At 43.0% G+C, this 24,616-nt stretch overlaps 2 protein-coding genes across 2 annotated transcripts in view; both read right to left on the bottom strand.

Annotated features, from left to right (window-relative positions):
• LOC133560912 (rho GTPase-activating protein 23-like) overlaps positions 1-10,938 on the bottom strand; it is a 116,247-nt gene extending 105,309 nt beyond the window's left edge. The window contains exons 1-2 of the mRNA XM_061913948.1: positions 10,834-10,938; positions 10,627-10,675 (exon numbers count right to left, since the gene is read on the bottom strand). Of these exons, the coding sequence (XP_061769932.1) occupies positions 10,627-10,635 (9 nt within the window). The 5' untranslated portion in view covers positions 10,636-10,675; positions 10,834-10,938. The remainder of the gene's footprint in view (positions 1-10,626; positions 10,676-10,833) is intronic.
• Positions 10,939-20,176: 9,238 nt separating this feature from the next.
• The window catches only part of ttll12 (tubulin tyrosine ligase-like family, member 12), a 56,068-nt gene continuing 51,628 nt past the window's right edge, over positions 20,177-24,616 (bottom strand). Inside the window, exon 14 of the mRNA XM_061913945.1 lies at positions 20,177-20,450. Within this exon, the coding sequence (XP_061769929.1) occupies positions 20,299-20,450 (152 nt within the window). The 3' untranslated portion in view covers positions 20,177-20,298. The remainder of the gene's footprint in view (positions 20,451-24,616) is intronic.

Raw genomic sequence — 24,616 nt, 5'->3', positions numbered from 1 at the left:
CAAAAATGACAATCACATTTCGGGAGAACATCTGCACCGTAACACAACATAAACACAACAGAACAGATACCCAGAACCCTTTGCAGCACTAACTCTTCCAACCCCGCCCACTTCAACACCCCCCTATCACCCCATCGCCCCATCTCCCGAATTCAGAGGTCTCAAGGTTGGCAAGTATGACCTCAACACACTAATTTGTTTTTTTTGCAAACAGCAGTTGATTGACACTACTCTTAAAATGATGTCCACAATATAAGACACCAAAAATCCGGAACATCCAAGCCAAGATGTTTCCCGGTTCTCAAAATTCCCCGATTACCAGGAATCCCCCCCAATTAAAAATGAGTGGGCAATAAACAAACCTCTTCATTTTCCACATTTCTCAACTGATTTGAACCGTCCCAAAATCCACTCACTCCATTCACCCTGGACATTTAAGGCAGCTTCTTTCCTAGATCTGAAAAATCTCGCTTTACCCGAAATTACCAGGAAATTCCCCCCATTGAAAATGAAAGTGGCAATGTGAGCAAAAATATGACTATTTGCTTTGTCTACTGCTTGTCCACTGTGTCTCTCGGGACAAAATTACTGTCATCATATCACTATTTCAACACTATTTATTAGACATGTCCGATAAATAACATTGGAAATTATCAGTATCGGTTTCAAAAAGTAAAATTAATGACTTTTTAAAACGCCACTGTACGTAGCGGTACATATCCGGTAAAACACGCACGTAGGGAGCAGTACAGAGCAGTTGCGTCTTCCAGTCAGCAGCCCCCCCATTTTCCCCTCTCACACACACAACACAGGAGTTGCAGCACGACAACAATATGAGAGGTTTACTGACGACGCTTGATGACCTCATCAAACCGCCGCCAGCGCAGCATAACAACAACAAGAGTGTATTGTTGCCGGTGCTGTAGCTGTGGTGACTGACTAACACACCAGGTCTATGGTTTGGGATTATTTCAAAGTGTGACTGACGGATAAAAAAAAAACTGGCAATTTGCAATGACTGCAAAAAGTTGGTTATGCGAGGAGGAACCAAGACGTCCTCCTTTAACACGAGCAATTTGATCTCCCACCTCTTCAAGAATCATAAGGAGATGTGCGATGAATACAAGCGGAAGATGGATGAGAAGCAAACACCCAAAGCAGCTTGCAGTGAACGGATGTGACCTCTCTCAACGCAGCACTTCAGAAGCCCTGGCTGACTGCGAGGCCACTTCAAGCACTCACCACTAGCTTGCAGCACATTTGTGTTACTCATACAAATACCTTAGAGCAGGGCAGATTGAGCCCAGTTTATAAATTCCTGTTCTACAGTATGCCAGGCAGCCTTGTACTAAAGGAGGACTGTTATTTTTTTTTTTATTACTCTAGTATACTCTGGACTGAATCTGTGTGCCTTCATTGTTTGTGTAGCTGTTGTTTTGAGGCATGTTTAAAAAAAATAAAAAAATAATGCACTTTGTGATAATCAAAGTATAGTACTTCCCATAGTTGTAGTGGGTACTTTGCACTTTGTGACTTCAATTTCTCAGACACAGAAGCTAACAAACATATTCAGAAATACCCAAAAGGGATTATTGACCTGCATTGACCTACGAGGGCCAACTTACTGACGCCTTCTCTGTACAAACGGGAGTGGCCGTGCCAGCAACCTGAGGGTTCCTGGTTCAATCCCCACCTTCTACCAACCGAGCCACATCCGTAGTGTTCTTGAGCAAGACACTTCACCCTTGCTCCTGATGGGTCGCCATCAGTGTGTGAATGTGTGTGTGAATGGGTGAATGTGGAAATAGTGTCAAAGTGCTTTGAGTACCTTGAAGGTAGAAAATCGCTATATCAATCAATCAATCAATGTTTATTTATATAGCCCTAAATCAAAAATCTCTCAAAGGACTGTACAAACCACTAGGACTACGACATCCTCGGAAGAACCCACATAAGGGCAAGGAAAACTCACACCCAGTGGGCAAGGAAAACTCACACCCAGTGGGACGCCAGTGACAATGATGACTATGAGAAACCTTGGAGAGGACCTCAAATGTGGGCAACCCCCCCTCTAGGGGACCGAAAGCAATGGATGTCGAGCGGATCCTACATTATAATGTGAAAGTTCAATCCATAGTGACTCCAACACAGCCGCGAGAGTTCAGTTCAAAGCGGATCCAAGACAGCAGCGAGAGTCCCGTCCACAGGAAACCATCCCAAGCGGAGGTGGAACAGTATCGTAGAGATGTCCCCAACCGATACACAGGCATCCTGGGTCTCGACTCTGGACAGCCAGTACTTCATCCATGGTCATCGGACCAGACCTCCTCCACAAGGGAGGAGGGGACAGAGGAGAAAGAAAAGAAGTGGCAGATCAACTGGTCTAAAAAGGAGGTTTATTTAAAGGCTAGAGTATACAAATGAGTTTTAAGGTGAGACTTAAATGCTTCTACTGAGGTGGCATCTCGAACTGTTACCGGGAGGGCATTCCAGAGTACTGGAGCCCGAACGGAAAACGCTTTATAGCCCGCAGACTTTTTTTGGGCTTTAGGAATCACTAATAAGCCGGAGTCTTTGAACGCAGATTTCTTGCCGGGACATATGGTACAATACAGTCTGCAAGATAGGATGGGGCTAGACCGTGTAGTATTTTATACGTAAGTAGTAAAACCTTAAAGTCACATCTTAAGTGCACAGGAAGCCAGTGCAGGTGAGCCAGTACAGGCGTAATGTGATCAAACTTTCTTGTTCTTGTCAAAAGTCTAGCAGCCGCATTTTGTACCAACTGTAATATTTTAATGCTAGACCTGGGGAGACCCGAAAATAATACGTTACAGTAATCGAGACGAGACGTAACAAGCGCATGGATAATGATCTCAGCGTCTTTAGTGGACAAAATGGAGCGAATTTTAGCGATATTACGGAGATGAAAGACGGACGTTTTAGTAACGCTTTTAATGTGTGACTCAAAGGAGAGAGTTGGGTCGAAAATAATACCCAGGTTTTTTACCGAGTCACCTTGTTTAATTATTTGGTTGTCAAATGTTACAGTTGTATTATTACTAAAACGCATTTACAAGGCACCAACCAAAAGCTAGCAGAGGAGGAGATCCTGAAACGGTGTTGAGGATGGGTAGTGCCATATTCTCCATAAAATAAGTCTCAAGGGAGTCCCTCAAGTGGAACCCTAGAAATGAAAAGAAGGAGAAATCGGCCACAAAACGCAGAGAATTGGAGGCGGATGCCAAGAATGTGGAACACACTTTCCAACCTGCTCATTGGCTTTGTGGTTAGAGTGTCCACCCTGATATCGGTAGGTCGTGAGTTCAAACCAAAGACTATGAAATTGGGACCCTGTCCTTACCTCCCTGCTTGGCTCTCAGCATCAAGGGTTGGAATTTGGGGTTAAATCACCAAAATGATTCCCAAGCGCGGCCAGCGATGCTGCTCACTGCTCCCCTCACCTCCCAGGGCGTGGTACAAGGGGATGGGTCAAATGCAGAGGGTAATTTCACCATACCTAGTGTGTGTGTGTGTGACTAGCAGTGGTACTTTAACTTTAACTTGGGAACAGCTCGAGATGTTGGCCCAGAACTTGGAACTCTTAGAGACGGCCAAAGCCCCAGAAGGACGAATAGGCGTACGTAAGTAAGTAATGGTTACTTTTGGTTTCCCCTTGGGTTAAACGGATGGCAGTTCTTTGACCGTTACCTAATGCTCCCTTAACCCCTAATTAATGTTGTCTATTAGTTGTATTGACGTACATATTGTCACTAATCAATGATCATGCCAATTTAGCAGGACATATGTCAATTTTAAAATAATGAATAATAAAAATAATCCAATATTAATAATAAATAAACACGACATATTACAGAAAACTGTTAAGCATAAAATTAAAAGGAGTAACATGTACAAACCCCGTTTCCATATGCGTTTGGAAATTGTGTTAGATGTAAATATAAACGGAATACAATGATTTGCAAATCCTTTTCAACCCATATTCAATTAAATTTACTACAAAGACAAGATATTTGATGTTCAAACTCATAAGCTTAATTTTTTTTTGCAAATAATAATCAACTTAGAATTTCATGGCTACAACACGTGCCAAAGTAGTTGGGAAAGGGCATGTTCACCACTGTGTTACATCACCTTTTCTTTTAACAACACTCAATAAACGTTTGGGAACTGAGGAAACTAATTGTTGAAGCTTTGAAAGTGGAATTATTTCCCATTCTTGTTTTATGTAGAACTTCAGTCATTCAACAGTCCGGGGTCTCCGCTGTTGTATTTTACGTTTCATAATGCGCCACACATTTTCGATGGCAGACAGGTCTGGACTGCAGGCGGGCCAGGAAAGTACCGGCACTCTTTTTTTACGAAGCCACGCTGTTGTAACACATGCTGAATGTGGCTTGGCATTGTCTTGATGAAATAAGTAGGGGTGACCATGAAAAAGACGGCGCTTAGATGGCAGCATATGTTGTTCCAAAACCTGTATGTACCTTTCAGCATTAATGGTGCCTTCACAGATGTGTAAGTTACCCATGCCTTGGGCACTAATGCACCCCCATACCATCACAGATGCTGGCTTTTGAACTTTGCGTCGATAATAGTCTGGATGGTTCGTTTCCCCTTTGGTCCGGATGACATGATGTCGAATATTTCCGAAAACTGTTTGAAATGTGGACTCGTCCGACCACAGAACACTTTTCCACTTTGCATCAGTCCATCTTAGATGATCTCGGGCCCAGAAAAGCCGGCGGCATTTCTGGACGTTGTTGATAAATGGCTTTCGCTTTAAATAGTAAGGCTTTAACTTGCACTTACAGATGTAGTGACAAACTGTATTTATTGACAGTGGTTTTCTGAAGTGATTCTGAGCCCATGTGGTGATAGCCTTTAGAGATTGATGTCGGTTTTTGATACAGTGCCGTCTGAGGGATCGAAGGTCACGGTCATTCAATGTTGGTTTCCGGCCATGCCGCTTACGTGGAGTGATTTTTCCCGATTCTCTGAACCTTTTGATGATATTACCGTAGACGTTGAAATCCCTAAATTTCTTGCAATTGCACAATCACAATGTGCAAACATTTTGCTTAAAGTCTGCATTAAAATAAAATTCGGCACAAAAAAAAAGTACACCAAAAATTAATTGTGTGGGTGAGTTGTGTTCTGATTGCACATTTTCCAATTTGACTGGCCTGAAAAAAAAGAAGAAGCAAAAAACACTATTTTATAACCCAAGAAGTTTATCACAACATTTCAAAAGCAGGACAAGGCCCCATACCACCAACCCTGAAATTTCTGATCACCAAAATAATTGTATGGTCAGCATAAAAATGCATATTGGTTTCAGAGAAATGTCATTGATGTACAAGATAAACCCAAAACAGATCCCTGAGGCACTACTTTATGAACAGTGACACATGCTGAACGCAGGCCTTTGTATTTAAAACACTGGGTCCTGTTTTCTAAATCTTTTGAAGACCAAGCGACCGCATGTTCTGACAGTCCAATGTGAAGAGAAGTGAATTATATTTATATAGCGCTTTTCTCTAGTGACTCAAAGCGCTTTACATTGTGAAACCCAATACCTAAGTTACATTTAAACCAGTGTGGGTGGCACTGGGAGCAGGTGGGTAAAGTGTCTTGCCCAAGGACAAAACGGCAGTGGCTAGGATGGCGGAAGCGGGGATGGAAGCCGGAACCCTCAAGTTGCTGGCACGGCCGCTCTACCAACCAAGCTGAACAGCCCAGGATAAATCAATCAATCAATCAATGTTTATTTACACAGCCCTAAATCACAAGTGTCTCAAAGGGCTGCACAAGCCACAACGACATCCTCAGTTCAGATCCCACATCAGGGCAAGGAAAAACTCACAACCCAGTGGGATGTCAATGAGAATGACAATGAGAAACCTCGGAGAGGGCCGCAGATGCCCCACAACGGCAGTGACTAAGTTGGTAGAAGTGGGAATCAAACCTGGAACCGTCAAGTTGCTGGTATGGCAATGAGAAACAGCCTGCGTTTTAAAATAGCCTGTGTCAAACACTTTGAAGGTTGGTTGGATATTTACAAAGTATCAAAGACACATACATTTGATATTGGCCTATAAATAGAAAGAACTGCTGGATCACCTCCCTTTGACAAAGGGAGGACAAAAGAAGATTTCAAACTGATGGAATGTCTTTGATTTCAACTGACGGATTAAAAATAGTTGAAAGTGGTTTTGCTATAAAATCAGCTGCCAGCTTTAAAAAACAAGGCTCAACCAACTCAGGTCCAGGGGGGTTTCTGTGGGCTGATGTTTTTAGGGCTATATGCACTTAAAGACAAGTAAAAAGAGTAAAATTAAAAGGATCTCCAGAAAACATGGATGTTGACGTACAAAGATTTCTTATGGGGGTCCCATCCATGCATTTTCTTTACCGCTTGTGCCTTTTGGGGATGCGGAGGGTGCTGGGGTCTATCTCAGCCGCAATCGAGCAATAGGCGGGGTACACCCTGGACAAGTCGCCACCTCATCGCAGGGCCAACACAGACAGACAACAGTCACACTCACATTCACACACTAGGGCCAATTTAGTGTGCCCAATCAACCTATCCCCGGGTGCATGTCTTTGGAAGTGGGAGGGAGCCAAAGTACCCGGAGGGAACCCACGCAGTCACAGGGAGAACATGCAAATTCCACACAGAAAGATGCCGAGCCCAGAATAGATGATGTCCATACAATGCTGTAGAGTGTTGTCTACCACGACAACCCCACAGCATCCAGAGCCTTAAGGATTTTAGGGCGGATCTCATCCTCCCCCAGGGTCCTGTCATCGAGGAGCTTCTTTAACTACCTCGGCAACCTTAGCCCCAGAAAACGGCGAGCCCATCACTGAGTTCCCAGGCACTGCTTCCTCATTGGAAGACGTGTAGTTGGGCTTGAGGAAGTCTTCAAAGTTTTTCTTCCACTGATTCACAGTATCCCCAGTTGATTTCAGCAGCACACCGTCCCAACCAGACAGGGTATTGACAATGCACTGGTTTCCCCTCCTAAAGAGGCGGATGGTCGTCCAGAATTGCATCAAAACCATCCAGAAGTTGCTTCTCGAAAACTCCTCCAATGTCCCTGCTTTTGCCTCTGCAACCATCAAAGCCGCACACCGGAATCTCATGAACCAAAAGGACCCGACACGACTCCTTCTTAAGTTTAACGGCGTCCCTTACCAAGTGGTGTCCACCAGCGGATTCTGGGATTACCGTCACAGCAGGCACCGACCACATTGTGACCACAGCTTCGATCAACTGCCTCAACAATAGAGGCACAAAACACTGTCCACTCGGACTCAATGTGGGATTTGCAACTGTCTCTGACAGTAGACTCCGCCAGACGTTCCTAACAGACCGGCTTCCTTCCCCACCACTGGAGCCAACTCACCACCAGTAGGTAATCTGTGGAAAGCTCCGGTCCTCTCTTCACCTGAGTGTCCAAAACATGAGACCGCCAATCTGATGATACAACCACAAAGTCGATCATCGAACTGTGGCCCAGGGTTGTCCTGATGCCAAGTGCACATATGGACCCCCTTGTGTTTAAACACAGTGTTCTCCAGGTCTAATTGTCTTTGCCAACGTGAGCGTTGAAGTCCCCCAGTAGGCTCCCTCCATTGACTCCAAAAGGGGTGGGTACTTTGGACTGCTATTAGGTGCATAAGCACAAACAACAGTCAGGACCCGACCTTACATGAAGGGAAGCGAAAGGAAAGCTACCCACTGGTCCACCGAGTTAAACTCCAACCTACAGGCTCTGGGTTGTGGGGCAACAAGAATCGCCGCCCCTGCCCGTCGCCTCTCACTGCTGGCAACGGCCAGAGTGGAAGAGAATCAAGTTCCTCTCGAGAAGACTGGTTCCAGACCCCATCAACGATAGACCGACTAGATCAGGGGTCGAGAACTTTTTTGGCTGAGAGAGCCGTGAAAGCCAAATGTTTTAAAATGTATTTCAGAGTCATTTAATATTCTTTAACACTGAATACAACTAAATGCATGCATTTTTACGTAAGACCAACATTTTTAAAGTATGATAAGTCTTATTCTTTTTAATAAGATTTTTATTCTGAAGTTAACCAATAATAATTAAAATACTTCTTACCATTAATGCGACTTCATGAACAGGTATGGTAGAAAACGGTTGGATGGATTAAAATGCATGAGAATGTTTTATATTTTGAATGTTATTTTTAACACTGTGATTATGTTAGAATAATTTCGTATATATTATCACACAACTTTTATGCTCAAGGGCCATTGCTATAGTTATTGTCAATTGTGCAGAAGTGGTATTTTTCTTTGTCTGTGCAAAGCTGGCAATCCAAAAGATTGCCATCCAGTCTGGTATTAGCGTCTGTGTCCAGGAATGGCCTGCTGACTGCCAAGGCCGAACACCGCCGTGAAGCAGACAAAGTAAGAGACAAGGCGATATCACCAGCGTCAACACATTTGGAGTTGACTGGAGTTGTCGAGATAACCCCCTTCCCTCAGCGACAGCTTCAGTGATGTAAACAGGGACCTCCCACATAAATAGAGGAAGCACGCGGTCTGGACTTTTAGAAAATAGCTTAGATCTGTAACTAGAACACAGCCGAAAACACGTGTCTCCTCATTGAGCCAAATTGAACTCTTGTCTCTGCATGATTCCTTGCTTCTCGTCTGTTTAATAGATGTCTTTAGTGTTTGAACCTGACATATTACCAGCGGATATATTCATTTATTATCATGTTAAGCAATGTCAGCTAAGATTTATCTGTGAGCCAGATGCAGCCATCAAAAGAGCCACAGGTTCCCTTACCCCTGGACTACATCCAGCTGGAACTTCTCTACCTCGTACACCATCTTAAGCCCTTTAACCCCCCCAGCAAGGTGACATTCCACGTCCCAAGAGCTAGCTTCTGTAGCCAAAGACGGTATCACCAGGGGACCTGCCTTCAACTACTGCCCAGCTCACAAAGCACCCGACTTCTATGGACCCTCTTTTGGGTGGTGAGCCCATTAGAGCGCGGCTTCTGTAGCCAAGGATGGGATCGCCAAGGGCCCTGCCTTCGACTACCGCCCAGCTCACAAAGCACCCGACTTTTATGGACCCTCTTTTGGGTGGTGAGCCCATTAGAGCGCGGCTTCTGTAGCCGAGGATGGGATCGCCAAGGGCCTTGGTTTTGACTACCGCCCAGTTCACAAAGCACCAGACTTCTATGGACCCTCCTTTGGGTGGTGAGCCCAATAGAGTGCGGCTTCTGTAGCCAACGATGGGATTGCCAAAGGCCCTGCCTTTGACTAACGCCCACCTCACAAAGCTCCCGACTTTTATGGACCCTCTTTTGGGTCGTGAGCCCATTAAAGCGTGGCTTCTGTAGCCGAGGATGGGATCGCCAAGGGCCCTGCCTTCGACTTCCGCCCAGCTCACAAAGCTCCCGACTTCTACGGACCCTCTTTTGGGTGGTGAGCCCATTAGAGTGTGGCTTCTATAGCCAAGGATAGAATCGCCAAAGGCCCTGCCTTTGACTACCGCCCAGCTCACGAAGCACCCAACTTCCACGGACCCTCCTTTGGGTGGTGAGCCCATTAGAGTGTGGCTTCTGTAGCCAAGGATGGGATCGCCAAGGGCCCTGCCTTCCAATACTGCCCAGCTCACAAAGCACCCGACTTCTATGGACCCTCCTTTGGGTGGTGAGCCCATTAGAGCGCGGCTTCTGTAGCCGAGGATAGGATTGCCAAGGGCCCTGCCTTCGACTACCGCCCAGCTCTCAAAGCACCCAACTTCCACGGAACCTCCTTTGGGTGGTGAGCCCATTAGAGTGTGGCTTCTGTAGCCAAGGATGTGATCGCCAAGGGCCCTGCCTTCTACTACCGCCCAGCTCACAAAGCACCTGACTTCTATGGACCCTCCTTTGGGTGGTGAGCCAATTAGAGCGCGGCTTATGTAGCCGAAGATGGTATCGCCAAGGGCCCTGCCTTCGACTACCGCCCAGCTCACAAAGCACCCTACTACTATGGACCCTCCTTTGGGTGGTGAGCCCATTAGAGCGCGGCTTCTGTAGCCGAGGATAGGATTCCCAAGGGCCCTGCCTTCGACTACCGCCCAGCTCTCAAAGCACCCGACTTCTATGGACTCTCCTCTGGGTGGTGAGCCCATTAGAGCGCGGCTTCTGTAGTCAAGGATGGGATCTCCAAGGGCCCTGCCTTCACCACCGCCCAGCTCACAAAGCACCCGACTTCTATGGACCCTCCTTTGTGTGGTGAGCCCATTCGAGCGCGGGTCCCACGTTGCCTCTTTAAGCTGTCCCCGGCTGGCTCCAGAGTTAATGAGTACTATAGGCTCCAGCACCGCCCGTGACCCCGTAAGGGACAACGCGGTAGGAAATGGATAGTATATATAGATATATATATATAATTGAGTATATAAGAAAGTAATGAATAGAAACACAGTGCTGGATCTGGGTGCTCTTTACAAGATGATGACATAACAAGTGCATTATCAAACAAAATTGAGTCGTTTTAAGACTTAAAAAGTAGGTGTTGCTAAAAACTCGGCCAGAATCAGTGTGTGTGTGTGTGTGTGTGTGTGTAAGACTTACCTGAGCCATGTTTAGCAAGACTCCGGCTGTCCTTCAGTGGGTAGCAATGCTGGTAAAAAAAAATTTAAATAAAAATAATAATATGGTTTAAATGACAAAAGGGCAGATCTTCACATACCTTAAGACTCTCTGTACATTGTAGATTATTGCTCATGATGATATTATCTGTTTTGTTATTGTTAAGTCACAAATAGGAGAATGCATTACCTTTGTATGTGTGTTTCCTCCATGCTTCCCGTAAAATCCTCTCTGTTTACCCTTCTTGTTTCCGTCACGTCCTCGCTTCTAATTCTCCCGTGCTTTTTCCTCTGCTGCACAGAATTAGAGTGAGACTAAGCGAACGGGATGGGGGCGGGGGATAAGAAGGATTGCGTCCGAGAGAACCATGTGACGTAATGATATAGTAAACACCCAGCTGTCCCTCTGTCAGGATTTCATGTCCACAGGTGGCCTGCAGTCAATAAACAAAAAATGACAGATTGTGTTCGTTCACTAGAATATTGACACCGTGCGTGTCAGCGAGGGGCCGCCCCCGGCTAAATGGGGCCTTGAGGAGAAACAATTGTCATTCTAAAGTCCAACTTGAATTTCATTTGTACGAAATCGAATGTCAATCAATCAATGTTTCAAAAAATGTTTATTTATATAGCCCTGAATCGCAAGTGTCTCAAATGGCTGCACAAGCCACAACAACATCCTCGGTTCAGATCCCAAATAAGGGCAAGGAAAAACTCACAACCCAGTGGGATGTCAATGAGAATGACAATGACAAACCTTGGAGTGGACCGGATGCAATGGACGTCGAGTGGGTCTAACATATTAGTGAGAGTCCAGTCCATAGTGGATCTAACATATTAGTGAGAGTCCAGTCCATACTGGATCTAACATAATAGTGAGAGTCCAGTCCATAGTGGATCTAACATAATAGTGAGAGTCCAGTCCATAGTGGATGTAACACAAGAGTAAAAGTCCAGTCTTTTAATGGATCCAACAAAATAGTGAGAATCCAGTCCATAGTCGATCTAACATAATAGTGAAAGTCCAGTCCATAGTGGGGCCAGCAGGAGACCATCCTGAGTGGAGATGAGTCAGCAGCGCAGAGATGTCCCCAACCAATGCACAAGCGAACGGTCCATCCTGGGTCTTGATTCAAGACAACCAGCGCTTCATCCATGGCCATGTATATGTATATGTATATGTATATATATATATATATATATATATATATATATATATATATAAAATCTTCATTGGATTATCCAGAGAATAGTACTCGATACCGTGGTAGAGCACAATATGTATGTGTGGTATTTTTCTTTGACTGTGCAATCGTCATGAGAAAATCTGCTGACGATTGAGGGAACCCCTCATGAAACAGTTATGTAGAGATGATGTAGTCTTGTGATTTTTCCCACACATACATACATACATACATATATATATATATATATATACATATATATATATATATATATATATATATATATATATATATATATATATATGTAAATATATGTAAATACATGTGTATATATATACATACACATATGTATTTATACATATATACATGTGTGTATATATATATATATATATATATATATATATATGTATATATACATGTATTTACATATATGTATATACATACATATACTTACATATATATTCATATATATATATATATATATATACACATATTTACACACATATATACATGTGTAAATATATACATATATTTACAGATATATACATATTTATACACACGTGTGTACACATTTATGTGTATATATATATATATATATATATGTATGTACAGTATGTACACATATATACATATGTGTATGTGTATGTGTATACATGCATATATATGTACAGTATATATATATATATATATATATATATATATATATATATATATATATATATATACATATATATGACCTTTCACCCGTGACGTCACAATGGGAAGTAATTCGCCATTTTCTCAAACACATTACACACACAAGTCAAATCAGCTCTGTTATTTTCCGTTTTTTCGACTGTTTTCCGTGCCTTGGAGACATCATGCCTCGTCTGTGTGTTGTCGGAGGGTGTAACAACACCATCAGGGACGGATTCAAGTTGACTTACGTGGGGTGTGCTAATCAGAAATATATATGGTCACGGCATGCTAATCGATGCTAACATGCTATTTACGCTAGATGTATGTACATGCATCATTTTGCCTCATTTGTAGCTTTATTTGCATCCAGCCTTTCCCTTCCACCCACATTTAATGCCAAACAAACACATACCAATCGACGGATTTAAGTGCACCAGTGTCAAAAGATGCAAAAGTCCCTCGTTTGTTCTGCACATTTTACCGACGACAGCTATGCTACAACAGAGATGTGTGGATATCCTGCGACACTCAAAGCAGATGCATTTCCAACGATAAAGTCAACGAAATCACAAAGGTGAGTTTTGTTGATGTTATTGACTTGGGCTAATCAGACATATTTGGTTGCGGCATGACTGCCAGCTAATCGATGCGAACATGCTAGTTAGGCTAGCTGTATGTACATTTGTAGCTATATTTGCATCCAGCCTTTCCCTCCACTCACATTTAATGCCAAACAAACACTTACCAATCGACAGATTTAAGTTGCTCCAGTGGTCAAGAGATGCAATCGTTGGTTAGAAAGCGATCCCCGAATAGCTTCAATAGCTATTCGCTCAATAGCTTCAGTTTCTTCTTCAATTTTGTTTTCGCTATCTGCCTCCATACTCCAACCATCCGTTTCAATACATGCGTAATCTGTTGAATAGCTTAAACCGCTGAAATCCGAGTCTGAATCCGAGCTAATGTCGCTATATCTTTCTGTTCTATCCGCCATGTTTGTTTCTATTGGCGTCACGCAGTGACGTCACAGGAAAATGGACGAGTGGATTTACAGATAGCGAAAATCAGGCACTTTAAAGCATTTTTTCGGGATATTCCATGATGGGTAAATTTTTTTTAAAAACTTCGAAAAATAAAATTAGCCACTGGGAACTGATTTTTATTGGTTTTAACCCTCCTTAAATTGTGATAATGTTCCCCTTTAAATGTTTTGCTATCCATTCCTGAATTCTCTGTATATAAATATGACTGATCTACCAATAAAAAAAGTACTATGTGAATACTTTTAGATGTGTGATGTTTAAGGTGTATTTTACAAAAGAACGGCATTCTTAATCCCCTCCCTGTCAAATTGGTCCCAGCTAGTGGGCGGGGCTATGGGCTATTTAATGTCAATAAATGACTTTTGTTGATTGCCCATTGATTTTGCTAAATCTGTTTTGATTATTTCATTCTTTACTTTGACATATTTGATTATACATGCTGCCGCTAGGTGACATCATACGCAAATACGGTATTAACTTTCACTGTTATGCTGATGACACCCAACTCTACATGCCCCTAAAGCTGACCAACACGCAGGATTGTAGTCAGCTGGAGGTGTGTCTTAATGAAACTAAAGACGCTGAGATCATTATCCATGCGTTTGTTACGTCTCGTCTCGATTACTATAACGTATTATTTTCGGGTCTCCCCACGTCTAGCATTAAAAGATTACAGTTGGTACAAAATGCGTCTGCTAGACTTTTGACAAGAACAAGAAAGTTTGATCACATTACGCTTGTACTGGCTCACCTGCACTGGCTTCCTGTGCACTTAAGATGTGACTTTAAGGTTTTACTACTTACGTATAAAATACTACACGGTCTAGCTCCATCCTATCTTGCAGATTGTATTGTACCATATGTCCCGGCAAGAAATATGCGTTCAAAGGACTCCGGCTTATTAGTGATTCCCAAAGCCCAAAAAAAGTCTGCGGGCTATAGAGCGTTTTCATTTCGGGCTCCAGTACTCTGGAATGCCCTCCCGGTAACAGTTTGAGATGCCACCTCAGTAGAAGCATTTATGTCTCACCTTAAAACTCATTTGTATACTCTAGCCTTTAAATAGACTCCCTTTTTCGACCAGTTGATCTGCCGTTTCTTTTCTTTTTCTTTTATGTCCCACTTTCCCTTGTGGAGGGGGTCCGGTCTGATCCGGTGGCCATGTACTGCTTGCCTGTGTATCGGATGGGGACATCTCTGCGCTGCTGATCCGCCTCCGCTTGGGATGGTTTCCTGCTGGCTCCGCTGTGAACGGGACTCTCGCTGCTGTGTTGGATCCGCTTTGGACTGGACTCTTGCGACTGTGTTGGATCCATTATGGATTGACCTTTCACAGTATCATGTTAGACCCGCTCGACATCCATTGCTTTCCTCCTCTCCAAGGTTCTCATAGTCATCATTGTCACCGACGTCCCACTGGGTGTGAGTTTTCCTTGGCCTTGTGTGGGCCTACCGAGGATGTCGTAGTGGTTTGTGCAGCCCTTTGAGACACTAGTGATTTAGGACTATATAAGTAAACATTGATTGATTGATTATTGAACTTTTTTTTTTGATTGATGTATTTTCATTTCAAATATGCAAAAAAAACTAAGAGCAAGCCTGATCCAATACCGCCATTATAACAAAATTAAAACAAAGGAGAATAAAAAACAAAAACAAAGGAGCATTGGACTTTCTGTTTTTTTTTCCTTACATATTTGAAAAGGACTGAGAAGAAGTTTACACTTCTTTAATCCCACCCCCTTTCTTTAAATCCTAAATTTTGATTACCTTTGTTTGTGAATACATGTATTTTGCTATAATGGATGATTTACCTTTTAAATATTTGAGTATTTTCAATATGCTTATTTTGATGAATTATGTAGGCCCATTTAACGCATGAGACTTTGAAATGTATTTAGAATATACATTTACTATACATAATGAGGTGGCGACTTGTCCAGGGTGTACCCCGCCTTCCGCCCGATTGTAGCTGAGATAGGCGCCAGCGCCCCCCGCGACCCCATAAGGGAATAAGCGGTAGAAAATGGATGGATGGATGGAATATCCATCCATCCATCTTCTTCCGCTTAACCGAGGCTGGGTCACGGGGGCAGCAGCCTAAGCAGGGAAGCCCAAACTTCCCTCTCGCCAGCCACTTTGTCCAGCTCCTCCCGGGGGATCCCGAGGCGTTCCCAGGCCAGCCGGGAGATATAGTCTTCCCCAACGTGTCCTGGGTCTTCCCCGTGGTCTCCTACCGGTCGGACGTGCCCGAAACGAGGCGTTCGGGTGGCATCCTGCCCAGATGCCCGAACCACCTCATCTGACTCCTCTCGATGTGGAGGAGCAGTGGCTTTACTTTGAGATACTCCCGAAGATCATGACAATAGGTGAGGATAGGAACGTAGATCGGCCATTAAATTGAGAGCTTTGCATTCCGGTTCAGCTCCTTCTTCACCACAATGGATCGATACAGCATCCAGCATTGTAGTATATACAATATACTATATTAATATTGCCTCTATTTACTACTATTGCAGATTTTGGGTGCTTTGTTTCCTCTTGTTGTCCACCTTGGGTTGTAAATAAATGTTTGTAAACAGTTACCAACTGCGTGCCTTGTCATCCTTGGTTTCAAGGTCTGGTTTGCAAAGGTTACATTACCTTTACCCGAGGCGGGGTGTGACACAATTACAGGACGCGTAAATGTCTCATTCAATGTGAGGCCGTCTCGAAGGCCTTACTGATCTGATTGGCTATCGCAATTGTCTATCAACTGTATGTCCCCGTTCACTTACAGTGCAACGGACATTGTTGATTCTGAAGGCCCTGGGCAGATTTGGTACAGCATGGCAACATAAGATCGCTGGATTCTGATTGGATACAAACTCTAAACTAAAAACAACACTGGAAGGAGCATAATATGACATGACTTTTAGATATTAAGGGTAAATAAACTAGGAAAAATACTTGTATCTTTAATTTTGATCATGATTTCTGGTTTTGTTAGGCCAGCAGAGAAGGCCCTGCTGGCCCTGACGGCACACTGTTGGTGTGTAATAATCAAGGTGATCTCTTGCTTTTGGTACTATGCGACCCCAGCTCCTTGTGAGTACTTAGAGATGTCCAACATTTTCCAGGAAGCAAAATACATTCACATTCTGTCCGTAGTTGCAAATTGACGCTCTTGTTTGTGTAGTAAAGTCGGATCATCCTTGTTGAAAATGTGCCTCTTCAAGGTATTCAGGTGTGGTGATATCAAGGACATCTTCTTGCAGGACTTAGTCTTCACAGATGTCAGATGTCTGTTTAGCAAAGACATATTTTGAACTTAACGGTTCTACTTTTGTTGACATTGATTTAATAAACTTTGCCAGCGTTAGGAAGCCCTCACAGGTAGGAGTAGAGGATAGGGGTGGGGGTCACCCGACTCAAACAGGAAATAGTTTGACTGGCCAAAGAAACTGGGCTTTGTCCAGACTGGCCGAATCCAGGGCTAGAGTTACCAAGAATGGAGGGCTTTGTGTAAAAGGTGTTTCAGGACTGTGGTCCGAGAGGACATGAGAGGAGTAATCCGGCCCATACTCTTTCTCCTGGAAGCTGCAGTTCCAGTCTGAGGCTCGCTGAAACAAATAAAGCTTTTTGTTCGTCGTGCATTCTCCTCTGCTTGTTGTGGATGTAGCTAGTGTGGTAAATTATACCAGGTACCATTTTCTTATATGACTGTGAACTAGCATGTATTTGTATTTGCTCACAGAATCCTTTAGAAAATTATCCTACTAAGGAAATACGCCCTTAGATAGCTTCGGGTGCGGATGTCCATCACAAGCTCTCTAGAGAGTGGCGGCTCTTGTCCCCCAGGAAATTGGACTCCTAAAGGAATGCAGGCATGGATTTTAGAAGGAAGTGTAAACACATTAGCATAACGGGTAGGAAGCCCTCACAGGTAGGAGTAGAGGATAGGAGTCAGGGGTCACCCGTCTCAAACAGGAAATAGGTTGACTGGCCAAACAACAAACTGGGCTTTGTCCAGACTGGCCGGCTCCAAGGCTGGCGTTACGAAGAGTGGGGGTATTTTTGTAAAAGGTGTTTGAGGACAGTGGTCCAAGAGGACATGAGAGGAGTAATCCGGCCCATACTCTTTCTCGTGGAAGCTGAAGTTCCAGTCTGAGGCTCGCTGAAACAAATAAAGCTTTTTGTTCGATGATTCCTTGTTGCCGTCTTCTTGGCTCATTACCCATCACACAGTCATACTTTGGGAGAGTGGCACGATCAACAAATATACAACACTAACATTCATGCTAGCATGTAGCACTTGCTGACTGGCAACAGCCATCACTGCTCGCTCAGGACAGTGACTGCTGCTTGCTTTCAACAAAAATGCCCCCAATATCCTCTGGAAAAGTCACTAGATTTGTCGCTAGTAGCTGTTTACATACAGACTTGTAGAAAAGTTCTGTTTTGGATCAAAATGGGCCGCGACTTCTTGCAATCAGTATGTACACACACACCTACAGCATGTGTGTGTCCTGGTCATGACGTTAAAGTGCATCCGGCAGTGGAGGCTCCTCTATGGGGTCTTGGGGCACTAGGAGGTTAATTCCTTTACTACTGTTAACCCAGGTGGTCCTTGGCAAAGGCCTAGTACCTGACTGCCCCCTAGCCAGGGATACGGTGAAGACCTCAACGGCGGAGCAGGCGAAAGACGGTAGATTTAAGAACTACCACAATGGCTGCGATGGTGGGAGAAGGCTGCAGCAGAAAAGGGTCCCCAGTTGTCTTGGACTCCATGCCACTGGACCCTGACCCGATTCTGTCAAGGATCGTTTGGTGACTGTCTGTGCACCAGTCTCCCCACGTAAAACAAAGTCACGTACACGCATCCTCCATAAAGGGATACACCCCTACCAGGAGGATCGCCATACTCGTTCGAGTGACCGCCGATGACAGTATATATATATATGTATATATATTTGCTCAAAATATATTTTCATGATCATTCATGTATTGGCTTCTAAACCTTTCAAAATACAGTTTTGAAAAACAGGAGCCTAATGGGGCTCTCCACCAGGGGTCCCCAAACTACTGCCAGCCAGCGTCCAAAAATCCGGCCCGCGGGAAGTCCCAAGTTAAAAACGTTTCAAATGTATTTATTCTTATTATTATTTTGTTACCTTCCGCCCGTGTGCAGCTGAGACAGGCTCCAGCAATCCCCTTCGACTCCGTAAGGGACAAGCGGTAGGAAATGGATAGATGGATTTTTTAAAATCTGTCTGTGGAGGGAGGTCTGGCCAGAAGCAAAGGTCACCACCTCTGTATATGTTGCTGAGGACGAGCACCATCTAATAGGGGCGGGGGCGTGTGCTGACGGCGAGACACAGCTGGCAGGTGAATAGATTTCACAGGTGGGACGTGCTAATCTACTCATTTGTTATCTTTAACAGTAAGCGGCCGGGAGCAGGAGGGGAGAGAGGATAAGGATGTGGCTGAAAAGTCGCATCCTGCTCAGGTAAAAACTTTTGATGAAAATCTATGTACATTAAAATTTGGCTCCGGTGCTGTGTCTACCCATGGAACGGCTGGGAAGCGACTTCAACACTGTCCTTTCTAATCCCTTTTCTACTGCTTGGTACTCTCGGTGTCTCCTCGCAGTTCAGGCAAATCATATTGTAGAAAAATGCATTTTCCCAACGATAATGTGACATCATCACGCTCGCGGCCCAGTGTCGGGCGAGTTTGCGGCAAGTCCGCACTCTTTTAGTCAATTAGTGCGCCAGGAATTAATACAGCCCGGCCCCCAGCCAAATTGTTTCAACCCAATGCGGACCCCGAGTCAAAAAGTTCGGGGACCCCTGCTCTAGACCATCGCTGGAAACTCAGAAGTGCCTGTAGGTCACATGCTTGCAACCCAGCTAGAGTCCAGAAAATCCTATATACAAACTTTAACATTGGGAAAATACCAGTTCTAAGTTTGATACAGGTCTATCAACAGAGTGCGAAAACAGAGGCAAAGTTCTACAAACTTTAACAGGAGAAAACCACAGGTGCAAAGGTTAGTTTCCGAATCAAAGTCCTCCATCTTTGAGCACTGACGGAGATAGATATCTAAATATATCCATATTTTAGAATATTCGAAATAGCTAGTGTTTTCCATCTGTACTTTTCTATTTTATAATCTCATGTCTTTGGTACACTGCAAGTTAACCTCGGCTGTAGGAATGTGAGGAGGAGATGTACTCCCTTTCTTATCTCATCCTGTGCCCAGCTGAGGAGGAACAATAGGCTTGTGCATTCGGTCTGGAGGGTGGGGGCGAGCAACGTAGTGAAAAAGACAGCACTTCCGTAAGATGTTTTGATCAATTTGGGCAATGTGATTGAAAGGTTGTATCTAGATTGGTCTCCCAAAGCTTTGGAATAAACTATCTTATATCTTACTCATTGTCTGGGATTCATTGAGAATCAGCTTATGTGTCACCGAAAAGAACTTGGGAGAAGACCGGCAGTTTAAATTGCCAGCAGAGGAACGCCTGGTCGAACACGGCAGCACTCAGTTGCTTCTTACTTTTAACAAGCTAGGATAAGGTATACCCAATGTTTATTTGAGCAAAAGCACACATAATCATAAAATAAAACACAAATCACTCACAACTTGATTTATGAATGTGATTTTATAACCCTCATTTAGCAACCACACAGTAAATTAGTATTTGAAACAAAAAGAAGTCGCTCAAGAATCTCAGTACTAAATATCGATACAAAGATAGTAAAGAATCATGCGATCTGTGCAACGGGGCAGTCTTCCGGCTGGTCCAAGAACAGAGTCTGAAACATGTGGTTGTAGAAGTCTGGGTGGTAGAGGCAGGCACGGGTGCAGTCGGGACTAAAGTTCAACTCAAGAATCTGTGGGGTCATGACTCGCTCACCTGTACCAAAAATCAAACATTGAGGACTAAAACACAGACACATTTAACAATGATAATGCTAGGTATAAATATTAGGTATAAAAGTCATGTGATTGAAGTGACTCTTTGGCTTGAAATCTGTGAAATAAGAGCGGGGCAGTCGAAATTTCGTCTGAGATTTTCAGGGGTAGACATGTCCACATACTGGTAATATTGTGAGAATGTAGATTGCAATGATTGAAGAACCTCTCTCAGATTGAGCTGACAGCAGACTACAGAGCCAGGTGCGAGGTAGGAGGGGGGCTCATCTGGGTTTTTTGGAAAAGCCTCCAATCTGAATGTTTGTGAAATTACTAATGTTCATACAATTTGAATGAGAATGCTAAATTGTGGGATAATAGGAGTCTATCATTTGTGGTGCAACATGGCGTGTTGCTGGTTGTAAGGTGGTACAGTCCATACCATTGTGGGATAATAGGGGTCTATCATATGTGGTGCAACATGGCCTGTTGCTGTTTAGAAGATGGTAAAGTCCATACCATTGTGGGATCATAGGAGTCTATCATATGCTGTGCAACATGGGCTGTTGCTGGTTAAATGGTGTTACTGTCTATAGCAGGGGCGCTCACACTTTTTCTGCAGGCGAGCTACTTTTCAATTGACCAAGTCGAGGAGATCTACCTCATTCCTATTTATAATTTATATTAATTTATTTATGAAAGAGACATTTTTGTTAACAAGTTAATGGTGTTTAATGGTAGTACAAGCATGTTTAACACACATAGATTCCTTTCTTTCATGAAGACAAGAATATAAGTTGGTGTATTTGATTCTGATGACTTGCATTGATTGGAATTAGACAGTGGTGCTGATAACGTCCGCATTGTCAAATGGAGGGGAAAAAAAGTCCTCCTTTCTGTCCAATACCACATGAAAGTGGTTGGATTTGGCATTTCATTTGTCCAACTTGCATACTCGTTTTTAAACACTTTGTTATGAGAGTAGCATATGTGTGTGGCCCTTTAATGTCTGGCAGCAGGTGAGTGACGTCAGTGAGAGTGCGGGTGGGCAAGCAAGTGAGAAAGCGGTCGCTGAGGGCGGGGGAGAAATACATTGGCATCAAACTCCGTAGCTTGCTAGCTTGTGCACGCTAGCTTTCTGAGACTTTTATTTTGTTAGCACAGGCAGGATGAAACAGGTCTTTTATGGTGAAGACAGGAACTGTGCAGTCGGTCTTTAGAGTTTTGACAGTAGGTACGGAGTCTCTAGAAATAAAATGTGTTTCTCTGCGTCCGCCCTGTTATTGATTTTTTTCTTAAATATGAGCTTGCAGCAGCCAGCGTCATCTCACAAGATCCTCGGGTGCCGAGAATGTCAAACAACTGACGAAAGTGAAGTCTTGGTATGATTGATGATTGCTCATTTTTATGTATATTTTTTAATGCCTGGCTTGAGATCGACTGACACACCCTCCGAGATTGACCAGTCGATCGCGATCGACGTAATGGGAACCCCTGGTCTATAGCATTGTGGGATAATAGGAGGCTATAATATGCGGTGCAACATGGCCTGTTGCTGTTTAGAAGATGGTACAGTCCATACCATTGTGGGATAATAGGAGTCTATCATATGCGGTGCAACATGGCCTGTTGCTGGTTAGAAGGTGGTACTGTCCATACCATTGTGGGATAATAGTAGTCTATCATATGTGGTGCAACATGGCCTGTTGATTGTTATAAGGTGGTACAGTCCATATCATTGTGGGATAATAGGGTTCTATCATATATGGTGCAACATGGGCTGTTACTGGTTAGAAAGTGGTAAAGTCTATACCAGGGGTCACCAACGAGGTGCCCGTAAGGACCAGATGAGTAGCCCGCTGGCCTGTTCTAAAAATAGAATTTGAATTCCAAGAAAATATTTTAAAGACTTGGTCTTCACTTGTTTAAATAAATTAATTTATTGTTTTACTTTGCTTCTTAGAACTTTCAGAAAGACAATTTTAGAGAAAAAACACAACCTTAAACATGATTTTAGGATTTTTAAACACATATACCTTATTACCTTTTAAATTCCTTCCTCTTTTTTCCTCACAATTTAAAATTTAAAGCCCACCAGGCTGCACCAAACTGTTGGTGCCTTGTTGACACAGAAAAGTACAGTGGTGTATGCGCAGCAGCTATGAAGGTTGCAAGCCTGTTTGGTTCAACTTATCAACTGATGCACATCTGCAAGACTCACTCAGAGTTGCAGTGTCAAGTTACACACCAGAGTACAACACACTAGTTAACAGCATGCAATGCCAGGCTTCTCACTAACTGACAAAGAAACAGATAACAGATTTGGTGTCCAGTTCAAAGTGTGACATGATTTATTTATAAATGTGAGAGTTGACTTTTGTATTTTACGTGAGTTATTATTAGTACAAACATGGTGCAAAGTAATTCATGATTTGTTAAAAAAGGTTAGTGGCTAGCTAGTTAAAATGGGATATTGTGATTTCACAAGACTGTCTTAGAAGTGATCATTTGAAAATGTTCAGTTTGAAAAATGTGCACTTAGCGAAAATATTTTAAAAAAGTGTTGCATATTGATATTTATCTGTTTCTATATATATATTTATTGAGAGAAATCATTAAGATGATCAGTGTTTCCACAAAGATAAACATCATTAATTATTAATAATAACATTGACTTAAAGGTAAATTGAGCAAATTGGCTATTTCTGGCAATTTATTTAAGTGTATCAAACTGGTAGCCCTTCGCATTAATCAGTACCCAAGAAGTAGCTCTTGGTTTCAAAAAGGTTGGTGACCCCTGGTCTATACTATTGTGGGATAATATGAGTCTATCATGTGGTGCAACATGGCCTGTTGCTGGTTAGAAGGTGGTACAGTTTATACCATTATAGGATAATAGGACCCACATCTGCGGTCCTCTCCAAGGTTTCTCATAGTCATTCACATTGACATCCCACTGGGTTGTGAGTTTTCCCTTGCCCTTATGTGGGCTCCGTACAGAGGATGTCATTGTTGCTCGTGCAGCCCTTTGAGACACTTGTGATTTAGGGCTATACAGATAAACATTGATTGAGTTTGGATACCAATGAACCCTCAGACCAACATCACCGCGACCCATGGCATTCTCTGACGCCATGGTCTACTATGAAAGGTATTCCAGTGTCAAGTTCCAAAAACCCCTTCTGTATGTCCTACCAGCCACTGGATAAGATTGACCTTTAAATGCAAAATCTGCATTGCAAGTTCATTAAGGTATATATAGAGTATATATGTAACATAGTAACATTTATAATAACATTTAATATTTACGCATTTTAATTGTTTTAAGCCTACGCGTCGCATATATTTCAAACAACGTTCGCTTTTTTTCAACAAGAACACTGATTATTACTGACTGCAGACTTTGAGAGAGCCAAAAAACATAATAAAACATCACTTACTGTACAATGTCTGCTGTCAACAGGATGCCAACTAAAGGAATTTTGTTATAGTTCCGTTCAGATGAAGAATGACTCATAATGTGAAACAAGTGCACCAACTTGTATGAATACGTCCTCATCCTTCTACTATCCAGGTGTGAGGCATGATTTACGATCTAAAGTCACGTTTGACGGGAAAAGGAAGCGGGGTACAACTTGATGACGTAAACATTAGCACACATGCTAGTGATTACGGCGCCGCTATAATTAGTCAGCCTGCGTTAGCGCTTATAATAACAATATCACTAATACTTTTTAGATAGCAGTACAAAAATACATACCTGTATGTCGTCATGGCTTTCATAAAATTAGAACGATAGGCAACATTTTTAAAAAGGGCAGTTCCCCTTTAATGTCATCACTCCTAAAAAGCCCATGTAAAATTGTTTTTTTAATTCCTGGCTGGCAAATTTCTTTTTTTTGTTTTTTGAAAGCTCTTAAAATAAATGTCATTTTCTACACTTCAATCACATGTTTTATAACTAATCAATTTTTGGTGTGTACAGGGGTAAAGGTTCAAATACTTCTGTCTAGATCAGGGGTGTCAAACTCAAATACAGAGTGGGCCAAAATTCTAAACTGAACAACAAGTTGAACAACTTAACCTTTAATAGGGACCAAAACAAGTTTTGCATTGAATATTGAACAAGCAAGGTTTATATAACTTTATACTGACATGCAAAATCGA

The sequence above is a fragment of the Nerophis ophidion genome, linkage group LG10, assembly GCF_033978795.1.
Source record: "Nerophis ophidion isolate RoL-2023_Sa linkage group LG10, RoL_Noph_v1.0, whole genome shotgun sequence".
In the NCBI taxonomy this organism is placed as follows: domain Eukaryota; kingdom Metazoa; phylum Chordata; class Actinopteri; order Syngnathiformes; family Syngnathidae; genus Nerophis; species Nerophis ophidion.
The sequence above is the reverse complement of the archived record's forward strand: the minus strand, read 5'-3'. Positions and strand labels throughout refer to the sequence as shown.